The following is a 21,340-nucleotide window of genomic DNA, read 5'->3' as shown; positions in this document are numbered from 1 at the left end:
TCCCATGTGACGTCATTTTGACGAAATCCATTTTTTTGGCAAGTTTGGCAAAAACTGCAAGGGGTACACCCCTTATGGTTTTTTGGGGTGAAAATAATTGTTGTCGCTAAGACGGGCAATGTGTATCTTTTCTAGTTGTTCTTGACAAGCTGATTACAAATCTGAAGTTTATTTTGGGATTGGGTGTTGTGTGGGGGGCGTAGGGGCCAAAAACCTAGGGATGGGGGCACAGGCCCAAGTGGGTGTCCCCAAAAACAAACAAGGTAAGGGGCTATGCAGAGAGGAGTTGCATATTAGGGTTAGGGGAAATCATGCTTACAGTTTCAAGACATAGTTGACGCTTCACACGCGCCCTGCAAGAGCTAGGCCCCTTCAAAGGGGACAAATAATGTGGACATGTGGTAAAAAGCTGACATTTAGGAGACAAGTAGCCTCGGACTTGAAATTGGCAGTACACCCACCTACGTGTGTCTACTACTCACTACTGATAACTTGGCCTGATTTAAGTTCGGGTAAAAAAACTAATCAAATGTTGACGTAGGCGCAGGGGTCCTTGTATAGGGTACAGTAGCTACTACCGGTGAAAAACGACTATTTTTGAGGGGGCCTCCAAAACATATAGACTATACCCCCTTCCCAATAATAAATGCTACCGTATGAGTTGTCTACACGTCCCTAGGACTCTCGTCTCCCACATAACAAAAAATTAGCCCTTTCACATACCCTCAGTGGAAAGGACGGGGTACCAAAAAGAGGTACTTTTTAAAACTTTTCAAGGCAAAAACACCTTTTTTTGGCACAGATAGAAATCATATAGACAAAAGGCCTTTTCCGGTCAGATAATTACACGAAATTGGTGTATGACAATGACGAGGGTTTCTCCTACTCCACATCAAAATATAATTTTGATGGGTACTTCAGAGAGGACAGGAGGGGGGTGGGGGTTGACAAGAGGGAGTTTTCCAACTTTTGCACGTATGAAGAGCACATATTTCTATCGGGTCCTCTGGGACCACGTATCTCCTGAACGGAAGCAGATATGGACCTGAGAGTTGCAGATTTGGGATCCTTGGCATGGATAACATCATGTGACTTCATTTTGAAGAAATCCATTTTTTGGGCAATTTTGGCAAAAACTGCAAGGGGTACTCCTTACGGTTTTTTGGGGTGAAAATATTTTTTGTCGCAAAGACGGGCAATGTGTATCTTTTCTGGTAGTTCTCGACATGCTGATCACGAATCTGAAGTTTATTTTGGAATTGGGTTTTGTGTGGGGTCTTTAGGGGCAAAAAACCACTGGGAGGGGGCAGGGACCCTAAATTTGGTGTTTCCAGAACGAACGAATAACATCTCACCTGGTGCTACTTGGGGCGCTGAATATGAATCTGAGATTATTTTGGCGGTTCAGAGGCGTGGGGGTGGTGGGGGCATTAAATGCCTTCATGGCGCATGCTACTGACACTCTGTGCTGGATGTTTGGCCTTTTTATTCAAACTTATCCCCTTACCACTCGGAGAAGTGCCACACCTAGGAGTTTCAATCAACTTTGGGAAGGGGACACCCTAGCGGTGGAACCCCGAAAAGATGGCCATATTGGGACCACCCCAGTAACTATGGTAACGCTCCAAAGTAGAAAGATCAGGATTTCCTAATACATAGTAACACTAATTATTATGACCTATTTGGAATTTTTTCAAAAAGACCAGTATTGTCATAGAAAGACTACACTAACCACTACTCTTTTCCCATTAACTGCAATCGTTCTAACCTAAAGCCTTGGAGAAGGTCTCCGAAAGCTTTAAAATGTCTTAGATAACAAACGGTATCGTGTTTCAATAAAACTCAACTAAGAGATGCATGATTTGTTAACTGAATAGAGATTTCAAACATAACAAAAACTCCAGGTTAGTAGCATGCATTGAACAACCATACCAAAGGACTGGCCATCTCAGAATCATTCTAGTAGACCCTTCTAGTAGAGCACTAGTAATCAGGCCGTCTGCTGAGTTTTGTACGCGTTGGAAGCTATCAATAAGCGATGGTTGCACAGACTGCAGAAGAGAATTACAGTTATATATCTAATTTTGAGGTTACAATTGTCTGGACAAGCAATGCACATGTTTCTTCAGTAATGTTATGATGTATGCGACCAATATTCCTAATGGAGAGATAACTGCCTTTGCAAATAGAATTTATATAGATAGTATTTATACTGATTTTGATACAAGTTTGAAATACACCTATTTTTCCTTTGGAGTAATTAAAGAGAGTAAGAAAGCAATTCTTCCTTTGCTTGGTTCAATTAGACATGAATGTCTTGTTTATGTACTAGCCAACCATAGTTTAAGATGTTTATTCCAGTATATTTTACTGTCATTTACTAATACAGGACTCATTGTATGAGTTTCATTAAACTCAGGCTACTGTTGGACACACTAATTTTACAATTTTAGTAACTACTCCAAAAATCAATTACATGGGTGTGCACATACAAGACACATATCGCAGATTTCTTTACCTTTTCATGGAATCAAAAGTGTATTCCAAATATCCATGTAGCTCTACGCATACTCAATGGTCATCTCTATGTGAACTCTATCTTGGCCCATTTTCATGCTCTCTGTGTTATTGCCATTTGTGGCCTGCATCTGCAAACTTGGTAGGAGATGTGGAGAAAAGAGTGAGTGTAATGTATACAATTACAATTATATAATTATTGCTACACCTTTATGCTCAGGAGACACATATGCAAGTATGCAAGGTATCGCTTTAAATATACTCCAAAACAAAAGCTGTTTCTACTGATTCCATTTTCTGATATCCTGTCACATCTACTGCCAGCATCATCAACATATTTAAGATGAGCGAGCAAGACTTTCATTTTTTCTTTAATAGTATAGATCGACTCTAAGTGCACTGCCACCTTGCACAATGTAAACTATTAAGTAGGGTCTTGTGAATTGCAAATAGTAGTCAAGACCAGCTCACTAAATACACAGCTTAACAAATTGACATAAGAACAACAGTTTGAATAACAGTACTTTGCAAGAAAGTTATCAATTAATTAATGGCATTTAGTTGTGTCTATGACCACATGGTGTGCCATTTCAATAACTTCAACAGTGACGAAAGACTAAAAAGACATTTGGATAAAAGAAACAGTATTTTATTATGTTTGAAAGGTAATGTGTAAAAGAACATATATTGTGTGCAATGACACATAGAATGAAAAAAAAAAATTCACACTTTTAAGGAACTGACAGTATGGGGCCTAGGTTGGACAGACTGGTTTCACCAAAACAAGGAAAAGGGAACTGTCTGCAAAGGTTCCTACAACTTAAGATATTAGATTATTCTCAATTTCCTTCTTCTTGTCACACTTTAAAGTTTTATAATGCAGACACATGCTTTAGTGTTTAGATACTGTACTTGTTTTGTTGCCAAAGAGTTGGCAAATAAATTATTTGGTTACCTCCTTCCTCTCTTCCCACGATACTTGCTATAAAGTTATTTTGACTGTATGAACACTCACCATACAGATGTTCTGGTCAACTGTGTGTACCATTTTGTACTATAGGAACAGTAGCTGGACACCACTATATCTGATCATCTGTGTGGATACCATTCTGTAGGACAGGAACAGTACCTTGTGACTATAAATGCCATCATCATCAAGTTCAATCACCTGTTGCAAAAGATATTTAACACTGTTTAGAAATAAATAAATAAATATGATATGGAATTAGCAAACTGTATGAAAGGTACTGTACACACTGTATGATTTGCAGAAGCAACTTGTTTGGTTTGTTCTGAAAGAGTATTTTTCATTGTACTAAAAGCATACGAACAGTACATACTGGAAATCCTCTACTGAAGCAACCACACAGTGCTGTTTACTGTACATTATAATGCCAAACATGACCTTCAAGTTGCTCTTCACGCTACTTAAAATTAAATCCTCACATTGACAAACTTTTGTATCATGTTATCTATGATTAAGTTATCCATATAACATAATATGCTAGGCCTACAATGACTGTACAACTTAACCTCCAAAGGGGCACCGACTTGTTAACTAGAAATATATACTTGATCCAAGCCTAAGCTAAAAGTCTGCTAACTTAAAGAATAAGGTCTAACCTAGGCCCCATGCAAACTTTGAACTTAAGCATAACATATAACGAAATTAAAAAAAATATATTGCTATGGGATAAGCATAAAGATGATAGAGTAAAAAAGTTAGTATGCATAACTGTAGTAGGCTTAGTAATGTTACTATAGGCGTCAATTAAAGGCTTAATAACATGTAGTAAACCCTGGTGTCATGAATGCAACAGGGGGCTTATTGTTCTCACTTGCCAGTTGGGGCAATTTTTTGTACCTGGTTTGATATTCAGTAGGCCTATACTCAGTCAGTACACTTTGGTACACCGTAGCCTTCAGTAATTAGGCTGAGGCCTATGTAGATTCACACCTCTTGTACAGAGTCTTGTGAGAGTAATTGTGGGAGTAATCTTGTGTTACGGTAACCTGTTTTGGAAGTTATTGTACAAATGTCATGTTAGTGAGTGTGTTTTAAGTATATCAATGTAACTTTGGTATTTGTTGCCATGGATATATCTTATGCATATCTCTTTCCCAAAATTGGGTAGAACATATGGTGTCATTCATGGTAGACCCAGGCCTCCATTTTGTGTGCTTGTTTCAACCTAGGCTAGGCCTAGATTGTGAATTTGTGTAAAACTAGACTCAGTAGTTGTTTTACAATAACCAGCGATTGAACCACATAGACCTGGAAACAATCTCATCCTGTCTAAAGTAAAGGCTTAGGCTACTCCCCTGTTTGAAATATTTTGACACATCGTCTTAATTTCCTTGACTCTTAGATTGAGGCTTAACACAATGGGAGGAGGGTTAGGCCTACAGCTTGTTTTAAAAAGACTGTGGCACAGTATGCACATAAAATTTCTTAGAGATTATACTTTCATATCTCGGGAAGATATCAGGATTGCGTTCAGTTTGCTTTAACTAAACTAAAGACCAAAAGTTATACACCAAGCCCAATTTAGGCTAGGCTATATATGATAAGCGCAACCTATGCGAATCACTGTCTTGTCAGGCCATGGGAAAACGTGAGTCACCGCCTTTACAAAGGATTGATGAATAACTAATTTCTTGACATGATATCATGATTTGGCCGAAGAAAATGTCTATTTTCTCTACTTAACTAAGAGACGAAAACACCGAACCTATGCTTAAGCATAACCTATTCAGTATGCGAAGTACCATGTAGGCCTACAGTACATACGGCTATGGTAACCACAGTAAGGCGTCCTATGCAACGGCATAGGTCTCACGCTAACTTGATATCAAATTCAAAGTAACTTTGGTAAATAGAAAGAAAAGTTTACTTCTACTTGACCCACCAATAAAGAAGCCGCTTATCCACACATCATCCCCGAAAGAATCGATAATATCTTCCGGTAAGTAGAAAATACGATGAAATATCGCGTTCAACAACGTTGAGTTGAACTGGTCGCGCAGCACGTTTTATTTAGTGTAATTTACGATTCATCATCGCGGACGAGCCTGTTTGTCTACAACGATGAACCAAACGGACCACATCACCAAACTAACCAATATCACCAAAAGGACCTATTGCGCAAATGCAAAGCATCAAACGGACCAGTGAACTGGTCCGTTTGATGCCCGTCTGCGCATTTGCTGGATCAAACGGACCAAAAACGCAGGCATACAGCTGGCTCCACCTCTCTCTCTCTCTCTCTCTCTCTCTCTCTCTCTCTCTCTCTCTATATATATATATATATATATATATATATATATATATATACATATATATATATATATATATATATATAGCTGCAGTTATAAAAATCACTTCTGATTTTATATCGACTAATTGGTATAAGTTACATTTTTTATGAATATCACATAGATCTTTCTTTTATCAATAGTATTTCTAAATCAATTTTCTTTCCTCAATATAGTTGTTTTCTGTTAAATAACCATCACAAGCTAACAAGAAGCGATTATCTCAAGTTTTTAAATTTCAAAACAAGTTTGAGAGCTAAGACAGCGTGCTTGAGAAACTTGTGCATTACTTAAAGGAGAAGTAAAACCTTGCCTTTTCTGCATAGAGATTACTGTTTTGCAGTACGATCTTTTCGACAGAAGCAATGCGAATGCTTGGAAACATTTCTCTCAACCTTAAAGTTCGATTTGATTGTCACCCAAGGCATTTGCCATTTGTTTGAATTCCGACAGTTCCTGCCCGGTTCATGACGTTAGCGAGCCACTACATTGAATCCATCTAAGCCAAACATTTCCTATATGCGCCGTTCACGATAACTAGGGCAATGTGTAGTCAAATTATACTTCCCAAACGCTTTCCGGGCTCGGAAAGATTTGCAAAAGAGAGAATATGGGTGCATTTGGACTTAGCTGCAATCAAATCTAGCATGAATACACAGTAGAGGAACTGAGACAACGAGACCTAGAGCTAAACATATCACATCTGTGGCAGAAACTGGCAATTACTATGATTCTAGTACTGCCAACACTAGTAACAGTTCTGCGACGGAGGGGCTAGCCTGGTGCTTCTGCCCCACGTAACCATACTTGGCACTCCGGCATTTCGCTCCAAGTTCCGAACGCCCTCCGAGTGCATTTGTACAATTCATATGCAGAAAGGGGAATTGTTTATCTTACGGTGTGATTCGCTGACGTTATTTTTGAAGCGCCTTCGTTACATAATTGCCGCCAACACAGTAGGTGCAAGCAAACATTAAACAATTCCTGGAAGTTCGGGGAAAGGAAGTTTTGACTGTTTATTTCACAGAGTGTGTAAGAATATTGACTTCTCTCTACTATACCTCAGGGTTTAGTTCTTCTTTAAAAGAGGATATGATCAAAATGTGAAGGCGCACCGGGTATTAAAAATACATTTAATAAGCGGCTGTAATTTTAATTGTGTCTTGCCTACTTGATTTTGTGGTAAGTTAGAGATCATACCTGCATCAGCCTGGCACATTGAGACTTGATCAGAGATCACCTGAAAAAAAATCAAGCGGCTACAGTAAAGTATTATAGGAGAATATACCATGGTACATTGTGATCCAAAATGTGAAATGAAGTTCTTTAAAATTCTTGGTTAAGTTTTTTTTCAGAAATGAACCTTGGATTTGATGAGTGACGACACATACTGAAGGTACAGCTCATTTAATGTTACTATACTAACATAAGTCATCATTATTCCAGCTTCATACTCATAATCTACATATTTGCATGATCTCTTCATAACACCAGCTTGTCCAGCTAATCGATGGGGCCCAGATGCTTGTGATGGTATATGTGATAACTGCTATAACGGAGGCATTTATGATGAGAACAGCGGAAAATGCATTTGTGCCCCTGGGTTCAAAGGAACAAATTGTGAAGAAGGTAACAATTTTCTTCATGTTTTACTGAGAAATATATATATTTGATGAGAAATATATATCTGTATATCTTCATGACAGAGAGGGAGTCTGCATAGTGTGACTTGGAATCGGAAATGTAAATAACATTTATTCAAGCTCACTGGTAACCCACTTCGTATTTCATTGCAAAAAAATGATGATGCTAAAGGGAACCAAGTAATGGCTTAAGTCTACTGTATCAAAAGCGTTTGACCTTGTATCTTGTATGTAAAGGTGTGATGTTGGTAATTTCAAACCATCACCTACCTTATCTGCAAATTAAAGGCAGTTCTGAAACGGTGATGCTTTAGGCCGTATTTGTACACCAGTGTGTTTAATAATTTAAAAATCCAAGTGTTTGCCCTTGGAAACAATGTTTGTGATTTGAGAAACTTCCCTTTGAAATCATAATTGAGACAGTAAAAGCCTTGTGAGCAACTGCATGTTGTTGGTGTTTATCTAGTGATTTGGACCCCCCCCCCCCCCCATCGCTAATCCAGATCATATACTTGTAGGTTTAATAATTGCAGAATACATTCAGGTTGTCTTAATTTACCTAGAGTATCAAGAATGGTTTATGAAAATCCTACATGTTGCAGACAGAACCTTATTAGGTGTATTATTTCAATATCAATAACGTTCGTAATTTAATCTCACAATTGCAAAACCTCAACATAAACTCTTGTTGTTCAGCGGCCTGTTGATGATTCTGAGATAAGTGTCAAGAAAAAACAGAATGACTCATTCAATCAAGTTTCATTGAATTGTAATTTGCACCGAATATCGATTGAATTTAGTCATATATAGTCAACATATGATTAGGCTGAATAAAAGGGTTTTCTGGATCATCGCATATGGATATCATCAGTGAAATACATGAAATGGTGTATGCACCCTGTTTTGCTATTTTTAAATCAATTCCTCACTTGGTCATGACACCTAGGTCAATTTTACTAGCCTCAGTATGTGACATTGTTGAATGCAGTTGAGAAATCAAATGCTTATAACCATACATTTTTGCGCTTGTTGTTTCTGTTCTTTTGCTTTTAAGCAATGAAATGTTTTGCACCTGACTAAAAAAAATTGCAGCGTCTAAGTTGGCTAGTGAAGTTGCATGCCCTTTTGGGAGCAGCACTGAATTTGTGATTCCTGTAACGTTACTAGGGCGGCATTGTTATTAATTTATATTTTCCTGTTAGAATGTGGAGGTAACAGATATACAGACACGTGTGAGAGAAGATGTTCCAGCAGTGGCGGTGCTGACAGTTGCAGTAGATACCTCTTCTGCCTAGCCCACCCATATGGATGTAGCTGTAACACAGGATGGAAGGGGTTGGACTGCCTTACCGGTAGAGCTTTACTTTAATATTTCAACATTTGTTCCTATTCCATCATGTTGTGTAAAGATTTTATCATTCCTTCTTTATAGAACTAATTTAGTGATGTGTAGGTTTTGGAATTTACATTTTGATTGACATAATCCAAAAGGGTAAAATAGTGATGGTGTGGGATGGGCGGGTGTAGAGGTAGTAGTGGTGTTATTGTAAAAGTCTACACTCTTCTTTCTATCTATTCATGCTATTCAGTAGGTGAAATTTAGCAAAGCGATCTCCTTTTCAATGACTTTGTACAAAGAACAACTATTACTACAACCCTATTATTTATTAGGCTACAATGTAAAACCACAAAACTATAGTCTAATTTAGATAAAATAAACTGATCATCGTCCTTTTTTGTATTCATGTTCATTCTTTAAGTCATATATTAAGAATACAATGAAAGTTCCGAAAATGTTTAATAAAATGAGAAATTTCCGTAATGCATTTTAAGACACAAGAATATAGCTTTCAGATGGAAAAAATACTGTTATATATGTGAAACTCCCCAAAGAATCACCAAACTATAACATCTAAAACAAACATTAAAGAATGAGAAGAAAAACTTACGGGTCGTCAGTATTGTAATTTTTTCCAGGAGTGGAATTTAGGTGCGAGGGATGGAATTTTGGTACTAAATTTTGGACGAAATTTCAAACACCAGGTGCATATGTCATTTTAGCAAGGGATTGTCAGATCACCACCCCGGACTTCTGCTGAAACTTGAACAAATTGTTCCATGAGGGCTACATGAATTCACTGATGATGAAAAATGGTCCCTCCATCAGAAGGTCAAAATACGGGCCCTATTGGGAGAAATGAGATAGACATCTATGACCAAAGGAAGATCCAGGCCTGTTTCTTATGTATGCACAATTAGAAAGATGCAACTCGATCTCCATAAGATGTATGTCAAGTAAAATGTCTGGCATATGGAATATTCACACAGTGCAAAGCTTGGTGTGAACCTTGTGACCTATCTGCAGCCGTTCCCAACACTTCCTCTCTTATTTGGATAAACCTCGATCAGAATGATGACATTCACTGATGATGAGAAATGGTCCCTCTATCAGAAGGTCAAAATGACATCACCCAAAATTTAGCGCCATACTATTTGCGGTTTCTTACACAAGACCAACTGATGATTGGCTCAAAACTCCCATTTGCCTTAAATGTGTTACATAAATCTGTTTGTGTGATTTGTTTCTCTGAATTTGAGAGATCAAAATTATTCATATTTACTCCAAATTGCCAAATATTCAGAGTTAAGGAAGACTTTGTACAACCTTTTCCAAAGAATGATAGGCACCAAAGGTTGGATCATTAATGTCAAATGAATTTGTCAAATTTCATATTTCGTCTGCCAATGGGTAACATGTGGCAATGCAGATTAAATAAAAAAAGATATTTTATACTTCCCAAAAAATATCAACTTTTTAACTTCACTCCAGGTATGTAGTTTTCAAAAGTTTGAAGATTTTGAATTTCATATTAAAAGTAGCTGTAAATAGACTGAAATGTAACATTTTTGTATGGTCTTTATACTGTACTACCTTCTTGTTTTGTCAACAGGATTTTCCTCCAGTACTGTACATTATTATAATCAATTTCTGTAGAGCCTACTAAAGTAGCCGCATGCAATGTTGAAGATAACTTTCATTAAGCTGTGTCTAACTAGGGTCCGAATTTCCCCAAATATGGTAGAGGTACTAGGTACTTTGTTTTGTCATTGAATGATTTGATTCAATCATGTTAACTGAGCTGTTGCATGTTTGATATTCCAATTGGTCAGATGGGACTTTTTAAGAGACATATTGATGGTTACTCAATGATGAATATTAAAGTACTGAAGAGGCAGCAGCCCACCTACCGCTAGCTACCGCCGCCTCTCCTCCTGACCTCATAGGATGTAATCCTGAAAGGTTGAGCGATTTCCATTTGTAGCTAAAATGCAAAGATTCAAAAATTTAGTGGCTTTATCTTCATCTCTTATAACATGGATTTGGTAGATCACGCTTCCTTCTTTTGCAAAGGCGCATAATATCTGAAGTTATCAATTAGACATTTTTCTACATCTTTTGATCTCTTAATTTTGTTGTACATGCATCATTTTTATTGAATCAATTTATGTATCTTGTTTGTGACAGTTCAACTAACACTTGTTCAAATGTGTGTCACATTCCGTCCCTCGCACATTCGGAGGGTTTGGCTATGACCCGTTTTTGTTATCACAATAATTAATAAATATTAACTTATGCAAAAAGAAAGTATGGGCATAAATTAAAGAAAAAGCAATCAGGTCAGTTGGAGTTTAGCGTAGGCTGTAACATCTACCTAACATTCACCCTTCTCAATACAGGCTACGCCAGGCTAGGCTAGGCAGATACTTTGTATGATACAATATCTCACAAGGGGAATACATACTGGGAGTTGGAAGTATGTGTGTGAGTGGTTTTCTCTGCTATGTAGGAAATTGATAGTAAAAGTGTTTTGAACTATGACATGAAAGTAGTTAATAGAGGAAACAAATTCCCATAAGTTTCAATTTCATTTAACTAAGCAATTCGTTTGCTTTGCCATCAGCATGTGATTCAGGAACCTATGGAGCCAGCTGCCTACAGACCTGTCACTGTCAGTATGGGCAGTGTGACAGATATACATGAGTGTGTACAGGATCACCAGCAGGCTGTAGTAGTGGATGGACAGGAACTAATTGTCAGGGTTAGTAGTGTTACTTGATGGATATTGATCTAACATGACATTTGATACATCATTAGTAGGAAATGACTTGCTCTGATCTCAAACCTTCTCAACCGCGGTAAGGTGCAGCTTCATTCACATAGCAAAATAGGTAAACACTTTGTAAAATGAGGATGTGTTGCAGGATCCCATGAAACAGCTTCCTACAGAGCTGTCAATGACCAATATGTTTAGTGTGATAACCCACAGGAGACTCAGTTTGTATGAAATGTGCAGGGAGTAAGTATCTGATCTTATATCTTAAATCCTGAACCTTACAAAAAATACTGTGTTGTTGAATATAAATCGGTTAAAGCCCGTCTTCCCAATATGGTGAAAGTAAAAATGTAGTGACCAAAATCAAACATTTAGACTTCTTTTGTGACCACTGTCAAATTTTGTTTACTCTTTGACTTGGATATTACATATCGCGTAAACTGCATGACATTAAAAATACACTTTTGAATGGCAGCTGAGACTGGTCAGGTTGCATGAATACTAAGTTGTCAACTGTTATCTTTATATTTTATAAAACAAAAATATTACCCTTTTTTTACAATCTATGCAACACAAAAATGTATGCAGCCAATTCTGGAGGGTTTATAACTTTTGGCCAGTTTTCCCAGAGGAAAGATAAATTATCATCACATCATTAAACCGTTATTGCTCTCTTATGGAAATCAAACATGGTTGTTTCACCATATATTAGTTAGATTGTCCGATGAGGGAGGGGGGTGGAGGTGATGCATTTCCTTTTATCTCCAGGACTCATGTTGTTCCAAGTTACTTAATTTGACAATACTACGTATGATGGAACATATAAGGCTGTTGTCAAGGTTGTACTTTCCATGTTCCATCATTTTGTTTCTATAGGTTTAATCTTATCGCTTGTAAGAGAGCACCATAATTGAAGGACAAATATGAAGACAAATATTACGAAGAAGATGAAGGAAGATTAAAAAAAAATAAAAATGTAAATAAACCGCATTGCATTGCAAGTTTACACAAGAGCCAAAGCACATTTAACATAAATGGGCTTTAAAAGGAAATAAGTATTTTTATGTACAGTATGTAATACCTATATGCATATGAGAGTTTATGTAGAGATGCATGTTGTAAAGATTGTTTCTTCTCCATTATAATTTACACAACTAACAATAACAGTGAAACAATTCTTCAAACTTCAAATGCATTTTGAAATGATATAGTTTTATTCCTGTAGTTTCTGATGTTTGTACTTATGGCTCTTATGGATCTACTTGTACTGAAAAATGTCACTGCATAGGGAATATTGCTTGCGATAAGATAACGGGAGAATGTCCACACCAAAATTGTGTTCCGTGCTATGAAGTTCACATGGGACAAGTGTATTGTAAAGATATGGCTTGAGGTTGGACTGGAAATTGTATGAATAAATATACTTCAGATGGAAATTCAACATTAAAAATAACTTTGTTCTCAAAACAATTCCTTTTTGCTCTCAATATTTTTCTTAGAAATTAAAATTATGGAAACAAATCATCACCACAACCAGAGTGTGGCACATTTTACTTAAGAAGAATAGTGAAAGTATGGAAATGAGTTTATTTCCCTTCAAGTTACACAATGATCAAATCAATTTATAGTAGTTTTCTTTAAGCTGTAGGGTTAAATTGTGCATCCACAGGAGGCTTTGTCAGAGCTAAAATGCCACTTTAGAAATCTCAAAATCATCAGAATGCCGTCTGTATCTTTTAATTTGTGGTTAAACTTGTTACTTGGCGATAATGTTATATTAACTTGAGAAAAGAAGGAGAGAATAAATCTTCATCAGTTAGCAACTGAGTATAGAATAGATTTCCCTTTTGTATCATTGTTTTTACATCTAACCATCACATGCAAAGATATTACAATAGCTAACAGTAAAATGAATGCATGTAGAACATTTTGATTTACAGAATGCCTGGGGCCACACTTTGGAGAAGTCTGTGAAAATGATTGTCATTGTTCAGAAAGTTACTGTAACCAAGTAACAGGAAGTTGCTCTGGAGGTTGCAATCCTGAATGGGTGGAACTATTTCCACCCAACTTATGTCAGACAGGTAAGAAACATTCCGTCATGATTGCATCAGAGGAATGTAACACTGGTAAATATGAAGTGACATTTAAAGAAAACTTTGGAAAGTTGATAGTCATGAAGTAAAATTGACATATAAACATGATTCATTGCTGTAGGTGATGTGAGGAGTATGTAACTGCTACAGTTCTTATTTGAGCGTGAATGTTGTTATGATAACGTTTCTTTGCCGCAATGAATAACTACGAAACACAGTCTGTTTCATTGACGTTGGGTAATGTGCGCTAAGTTTCCTTCTTACGGTAGAGAACTAGGTTGTAAGAAATACCTTTATCACTTGAACCAGCTATACGTTATTGTCAGATATTTTAATAATGATTTTTCGTTCTTTTATCTGTTAGATCAGTTTGTATCTTTAAACCTGCCTTCACCCTTGCCTAAGGCTTGTTTTTAAATTATTCTATCTAGTTAAACAATATTTAATGTTATAGATATAGTTTGTGATGTTAAGAAAATTGCACTACACAATATCAGTACATTCTCATCAAAATATTTTCTTTGCAATTTGATTTCGTTGTCATCAAAATATTATGTTTGCAATATCAGTTCATTTTCATCAAATTGTTACTTTTGCATTGTACTGGAAAACAACGATAAAGATGTAGCGGTACTAGCACAGTATAATCTTATGTTTTATAACGACCACTATGAGTGTTTCTCTTTCTTTCCTTATTTAAGGTATAATAGATGCCGCCTATACTATAAGTGTTTCTCATTTTTTCCACATTTAAGGTACAATAGATGCAACCTACACTATGAGTGTTTCTCATTCTTTCCTTATTCAATTTCTAATAGATGCAGCCTACACTATGAGTGTTTCTCATTCTTTCCTCCTTTAAGGTCTCATAGATTCTGCCTATACTATGAGTGTTTGTCATTCTTTCCTCATTTAAGGTCTAATAGATGCTGCCTATACTCGTAAAAATCCAGGAGTAACAGTTCCTGTGACTTGCACAGCTGCTAAAGGTCCAAGTTCTTCAGACATTGATAACTTAAATTTTGTTCTGTCAAGACATCATGAGCATTTAGATGACGATGGCATTTCTTCAGAACAGTTGAGTGGTACTGCAACAACAAGAACTGCTCCATTCATGGTAGATAACGTCACAGATGGACAGACACTTTACTGTCAGCTGAGGAAAGATGACCAAAAATATGCAGTATATAACATAACCATAGATGTATTTGGTGAGTTGCATGACTGCATATGTTAAATTTGCACTTTATGGGTCAACCGTGGTCTCTTTAGAATTGCTTAGTATTAAACATGAAGGCGGCAAAGTCAATTTTCTGTATCTTTGAAAAAATCTTCAGCACACAGTTTGTAACTTTTAACAGTGAAATACCAAACACTATAGGAAGATGATCCAAAGGCGGATGTTTATAATATACGCTAACCATAATATGACAATACCTCTTATTGTAAAGAAGAAAGTTTGAAAGTAAGTAATGTAACACGTACTCTCATGCTACCACACTTGCTTTATTTATTTTAGTTACATTTTGAGATTTCATTTCTTATTACTTTGTTTATATTGGTGTATAAATTGAAGTTCAAGTTTAACTTACTACTTAACTTTACTAGTAATTCACCGTACCATTAGTTCAGCTGAGCTTAAATATTTTCTTCTTTATTTTACTTACTCTCAATCTTAAAATTATGTAAGGCAAAATATTTTTCACCATCAATGTTGTTTGATTTTATAATGTGGTATATTGGTCCATGTAGTTTGTTGAGTACCAATGTCATATTCTTTAGTTATAGATGGATATTAGTGAAGTCAACTTGTGTCACAATCAAACCGATATCTCCAAAGGCAATATTTCTTCAACTTTATTCTTTGTATACATTTACCAAACACATGATCACATGATCACATGTCGTAACACTATGTATAGCCATTAACTACGCTTTATTGAGCAATGCTTTTTAGAACTGTAAATGAATTTCAGACTACCCTAAGGCTAGTAACAACATTACTCAAGGCAGTAGTTAGATTATATGTACATACACTGTATTATCACCAGATGTCGACTAAGCCTACTATGCAACTGACTTCAATACTATACTCCTTGACCACCTGTAAATATGATGATAATTACTCATTCTTTAATAGTATTATAGTGTTCATTGTATCTTGCGATGAACCATGCTCACGTCTGACGTAGCATTATATGCCAACAATGCATAGTCAACAATAGCATAGTCAACAATGATTTCTTCAAATAGATGATCTGTAATTCTTCTCTCCCATTTGGCCTTCTAGATCTCCATGTACTGCAATCTGCTCCAAAAGCAGATTTAATAACTGATTCAACAGTCACCATCAGCTGGTCAGCCTGGGATGAAGAAAGTGAAGATGGGGACCCTCCTGTCATCAGGTATACGCCTTACTACAAGCTGGCATCAGGACTGAATTGGTCTCTCCAGGATACGTCTGCACCTATCAAGACCCTGAATTTCATCTTTACGGCCCTCATACCAGAGGAAAGATACTCATTCTGTGTAGCAGCAGTAAGAGAAGGAGAGAAGGGAGAAGGTCCAAAGAGTCCAGCGCTGAATGCTACTACCACTTGTGCAGGTATTTTGAATCATCATATTAAATCACAATGCATTTTAATAATTGTATCTGTCATGTCAATTGTTTTTACGGTCAAGAAGATGTTTATTGACCCCATAACTTGCGAGAATGTCATTGCACTGTGTTTACTATTGTTGATTACTTCTTTTTATTTGAGTAGATCATAAGGATATTTGAATAGCAAGCATTTAAAACTAAAGCCGTTGGAACTGTTTTTTAGTAAATTGTAATGAAGTAGTATTTGTGTTGTGTTGTATATCAGCATTTCATGATTATCACAGTAACCCTTTCATTTATCTCTTGTAAAATACACCTTAAAGTGCTTTGTTACTGAAAACTGAAAACCTATTGTCATTAGGTTCTTAACGGATATTCCAGCTCCCATAAACCTACAAACTCGGATTTTCATTTTAAATGTTATCTGTAACCAATGCAATGGCGGTGGCGTGTGTTCGGATGTTTGTGGGTGTAGAAGTGACGTTTAGGCTGAGTAAATATGAAATCTCAAGAAATTTGAAAGCGGTTTGCTTTCATACTTGGAACAAAGATACCCGTCACCCAGCAACGGCCCCTATTGATTTGGCTGCAGACGAACTTACTTAGTTATGTTTTTATTAAATTATTTCTGAGGTCTGCTTTCGGGTCCTGAAGTAACAGTGGATACAATGTCCCTGACCAAACTGTAAAGTACCTAGCATGCTACCGTTTTATCGTCTGTCATGAATATGCACGTGAGAAACATGTAGTAGCATGTATGTGTGTAGCTCTGTATGCATGATACTATAGACTGATGATCCTTCCCAAATTTCTACTGTAAGTAAGTATCGTCTTGCTATCGGCAAACTTTGTTTGATTTCCTTTTCAAGGTAAGTAAGACCATTTTGACTTATATATATTTTTCTTGGAATTTAGTAGCTTCCCTTCAATAACTTTCCTGTTAAAGCCTGTTGAAACAGCAATTTTTTCTTGGTTCTCAAAAGTTTACATATGTATGGTATTACGCAAACGATTTATTTTTATGGAGCTTGTGTGCGCCGACTTTGACATGACAAGAACACTTACGAAATAAGGTAACTCATATTTCGAATCTTTGGAAACATGTCGCTTGGCCTTTAATATTCACCAAATTTGTACGTATATGTACCTGCACAGTTCATTTGTCTGTTACATCAATTTTGTTTACATTATTACATTAATATTGCTGGTGGATAACATTTCAATGACAGTTAGCCTCGTCGACAATTATCGCTCAGCAAAAGTGGTTGCATCTTTCTGCATTATTGAAATATTTTATATGCCGTCAGCTTTGCTTCATGATTCTTTCCTCAAGAAAGCTGTAACTAGTTAACTACTACACAATTTTTACTGTTATTAAGAGGATACCGCCATGTTGTTTGATGCGTAAACTTGTGCATAAAGTACAATACACTTGAACAACTTTGTTTGACGCTGTCAATACGTAATGCATTTAAAGAGGTCTCAGTCCCTAAGTTCTCGATATAACAAATCTCGAATACCACACTGATAATCAGTCATTTCAACTGGCAGTATATGTAGAAAATTGTGGAAACAAATTTCAACTGTAAATTATACATGAACAACTCTATAATGTCCCAGTCAGTGATGGCGCTTGAAAGTCCAAACAGAGGCATCTTGAGGCAAGCAAACCTTTATGTAGGAGGACATTTAGCAAGTTTAAAAATGCACCAGCACAAAGTGCACATCACAGTAAAAATTAGGGGCTAAGAAACACCTCCTACCCACCTCCCCATCCCATGTTTTTTTATATTTACGTAAACTGCATAGCTGCAACAGAAGCTGCAGCACTTCACTTATGCTTAAATGTCTCTTGAATGTAGCTCTGAGCCGTAATTGGTGTCCAGGGGTGACGCTCCGGTAATTTAGGCGTTTTAAATTTGGCTATAAGGTATTTAAGGTTTAGATCAACATTGTGAGGTAAGCCTATGTGAACTTAGCATGATGATTGTTTGGTCGCATTAAACGATGAAACCTAAGATGGTAGATTCATCAGATTCAAACCCCTAACACATCCCTCGTAAACTATACGGAAACCAGTAACACTGCTACTTTCTGGAAAGTTAGTAGACCTTGTCAGTATTTCCCAACTCATTTTCATGTCTTCTTTTTGAATAAATATTTATTAAGTGCGAGGCAAAAATAACTCATAAGCACGAACTTTAAAAATGAAAAGTAATTCGATTTGAGTTCTTACATGTTACAATAAATCTTACGCATTGGCCTTTTGTTGTTGTCCAGACTATGGACTTCAAAGAATGTAGCTAAATTGGAATTCATCAATAAATAGCAACATTTCAAATGCAGTATAAATAGTTGAGAAAATTTCAACATTTTGGACATTCCATTCTCCTAATTTTCATGTTTGAGAATCTATAACAAAGCAAAGGAACCTCAATGAAAATTGGAACTCATGGTTACTTTATTATTCCCAAAAAGTAAATAAACATTACGAGAAATATAGTTTGGACCTGAAGTTTAGCGTAAGTTAAATAGTTCTACGTATTCTTTATCACTATAAATAAACTTCAATAGACTTGCTTCGTCTACACGGTCAGTGATTTTACTCAGGCTAACCTTAATCTGAGATAGATATTTCAGTGACACTGATGGAATTTCTTGTATGATACTATGTAAACAACACACAGAAAAAGAACAGGTTTTACCCCGGACCACTCCAACTGCTCGAATGACGTACGTAGCCAAGTAGTCGTTGATTTACCTAACGGAAGAGGTGCGTTTGAAAGTAGTCTAAGATTCTGGTAATTTGATCTCACCAAACGAGTTATTGGTTGGCCTTCTTTTAAACCGAACTACGAATGACTTAAATTTCCTGAAGCAGGATGTCATCATTTATCACATACCGTAGACAGCTTCACATGTTATATTTGAAAAATATGGTTACCAATATATTGACTTTACTTCATTTTTTCGGGGGTCTCGTTTTTAATGTCCATATTTCATATTCACACAAGTTGATCAAGATGGACCAATGAATGTTACGGCAGAAGTCGCTGGAGATGATCAGGAAAATGTGAAAATATCTTGGAAGGTGCACATAATTTTATTTTCAATGCAATTATCATGTTATTCTCCACGTATATTATGATGTCATTATTTGTGGAATACTCAATAACACTGTTGAATGTTATTTAACATAATAGCTGTAGTTATGGTGCAGAAATGAAATATTTAGAAGCACTTTTTTTTTAAGTTAATGAATGTATTGTAGATCGGTAGTGCTGTTAACCTTAGTTACTGGGACATTAGGGCTGCATTGAGTTTGCTGCATACTGCCTTTATTTCACTTTTATATATGTATCACTCTTGCTTTTGCCTTACATAACAGTGAGACGTTTTTTTCAAGGAGAAATCGTACAGAGAAAAGCCATTTTTACACTCTGATAAACTGGGTGGTGAGAATATATAGTGGAAATTGGTTTCCCTAAAGCATACGACCACTCAATGTTTTACAATTCAAATTTAAATTTAATCCGTTCTGTTTTTACTTAGCTTCCAACTGGTGGTAGTTCATGTAGTGATGGTGTGACTTTGTAAACTATCTACTATGCATCAATTAACTTGGAACCGTCACATGTAGGCATACAAGAGGTAAAAGATCCTTCAAGCACCTCCTTCACGTTGACTGGTCTCAAAGTAGAAGGAAATTACAGCATCCAAATGACACGAGAGACGACTGTAGGGGAAAGTTCCAGTAGTAATACAATTTACTACTTTGTTCCAAGTATGTTGGTTAATCTTCCAACGATTTCGTTCAACTATATTTGAGGTAAATTAAGTATTTATTTAATTAAGTAATTATATGGCATAATTTATCGGTTGCTTAGTTGACAGCTTTACAACGTTAAAGAGTTGTTATTCAACTATAGGAAAGTAATATAGTGACAACGATTAAGTATTATCCGTCCCGGAACAGTTTTTTTCCTCCGTGTCTTTAAATGGTAGTTTGCCAAAAAGTCCCTACTTTCAGGCTTTTTAACTTTTAACGTTACTACTCCTTAATGACACTTGCGAGATGAACTGAGTTTTGTTGGCCCTTCCGAAAAGTCAATTACCAGCGAAATTGCTCAGTGATTGTTTATTGCGCAGAAACGATCCTTTCGTCCGACATAACATCGAAATAAAAAAAAAGATATGTACTTACCATTTTTTCGTCACTTTTGATGTTATCATGTTGTTGTTTTGTATCTTTTGAAATGTGTTACCATATGACTGTTTGCAAAAGCTGATGTTCATTATTTATATTAATTTTTACTAAATTTGTAGTGTTTTTTTTAAGGACTTCCAGAATACCAAGCAGTTCCAGCTGCTAGTGTTAGCAGCTCAAATTCGCTAACAATTACCTGGCCGGTATGGGATGGCGACGTTGGGACTCCCCCAGTGGTTGAATATAGGTTACTAACCAAGCTGTCGGAGAGCGGTGATTGGCCAAGTACCTTTATAAGAGTAAATGCAAGCAATGATCAAGATAATTATGATGTGATAATTACGTCACTTAAACCAGACACAGACTATGACTTCAGGGTTGCAGCTGTGAGAGAAGGGCTAAATGGGGATGGACCCCCCGGGCCAATCTTGGAAATGGTGAAAACAAAATCGAATGGTACGGGTAAGTAGAACAACTCCTTACTGAATCGAGCAACATTATACTTGATACAAATAGTTCATTAACTATTTTGTCTACGTCCTAGTTTATCGTAGCGTCCCCGAACATTATTTTATGCTGTAATCACTGTCAATAGTATGTGTGGGAACTAGATAAATCACCAAAACAAATTCATGTACATTTACTTGGTTGTTTTTTCTCCTTTTTCAAGTAAAATATGATGAAACTGCTGTCATTTGTTACCATATTATAATTATTACTATAGGATGTCTTTGTAGATCAGTCGTAGGATATTGGTATCGTTGTAACGTTACGATATGAAACAGTCATATCCGGCAAATGCTGGTCACCATGGAAACATTGCTATATACATCCGCACGTTAACA

At 36.4% G+C, this 21,340-nt stretch overlaps 1 protein-coding gene and 2 long non-coding RNA genes across 3 annotated transcripts in view; 2 read left to right on the top strand and 1 right to left on the bottom strand.

Annotated features, from left to right (window-relative positions):
- The window catches only part of LOC139982061 (tyrosine-protein kinase receptor Tie-1-like), a 29,063-nt gene extending 8,126 nt beyond the window's left edge, over positions 1-20,937 (top strand). Inside the window, exons 2-10 of the mRNA XM_071994574.1 lie at positions 7,327-7,461; positions 8,678-8,827; positions 11,002-11,057; positions 11,438-11,575; positions 14,732-14,897; positions 15,977-16,291; positions 19,303-19,379; positions 19,841-20,072; positions 20,628-20,937. Of these exons, the coding sequence (XP_071850675.1) occupies positions 7,327-7,461; positions 8,678-8,827; positions 11,002-11,057; positions 11,438-11,575; positions 14,732-14,897; positions 15,977-16,291; positions 19,303-19,379; positions 19,841-19,885 (1,082 nt within the window). The 3' untranslated portion in view covers positions 19,886-20,072; positions 20,628-20,937. The remainder of the gene's footprint in view (positions 1-7,326; positions 7,462-8,677; positions 8,828-11,001; positions 11,058-11,437; positions 11,576-14,731; positions 14,898-15,976; positions 16,292-19,302; positions 19,380-19,840; positions 20,073-20,627) is intronic.
- On the bottom strand, positions 1,727-5,781 carry LOC139982759 (uncharacterized). The gene is made up of 4 exons (XR_011798329.1): positions 5,427-5,781; positions 3,533-3,707; positions 2,519-2,655; positions 1,727-2,051 (listed from the first exon to the last, which is right to left on the bottom strand). It is a non-coding gene; the product is annotated as an uncharacterized lncRNA (long non-coding RNA).
- Positions 13,536-14,675, top strand: LOC139982763 (uncharacterized). The gene is made up of 2 exons (XR_011798333.1): positions 13,536-13,674; positions 14,604-14,675. It is a non-coding gene; the product is annotated as an uncharacterized lncRNA (long non-coding RNA).
- Positions 20,938-21,340: the final 403 nt, after the last annotated feature.

This window comes from Apostichopus japonicus, chromosome 16, assembly GCF_037975245.1.
Source record: "Apostichopus japonicus isolate 1M-3 chromosome 16, ASM3797524v1, whole genome shotgun sequence".
Taxonomy (NCBI): Eukaryota; Metazoa; Echinodermata; class Holothuroidea; order Aspidochirotida; family Stichopodidae; genus Apostichopus; species Apostichopus japonicus.
This window is presented reverse-complemented; position numbering and strand designations above follow the sequence as displayed.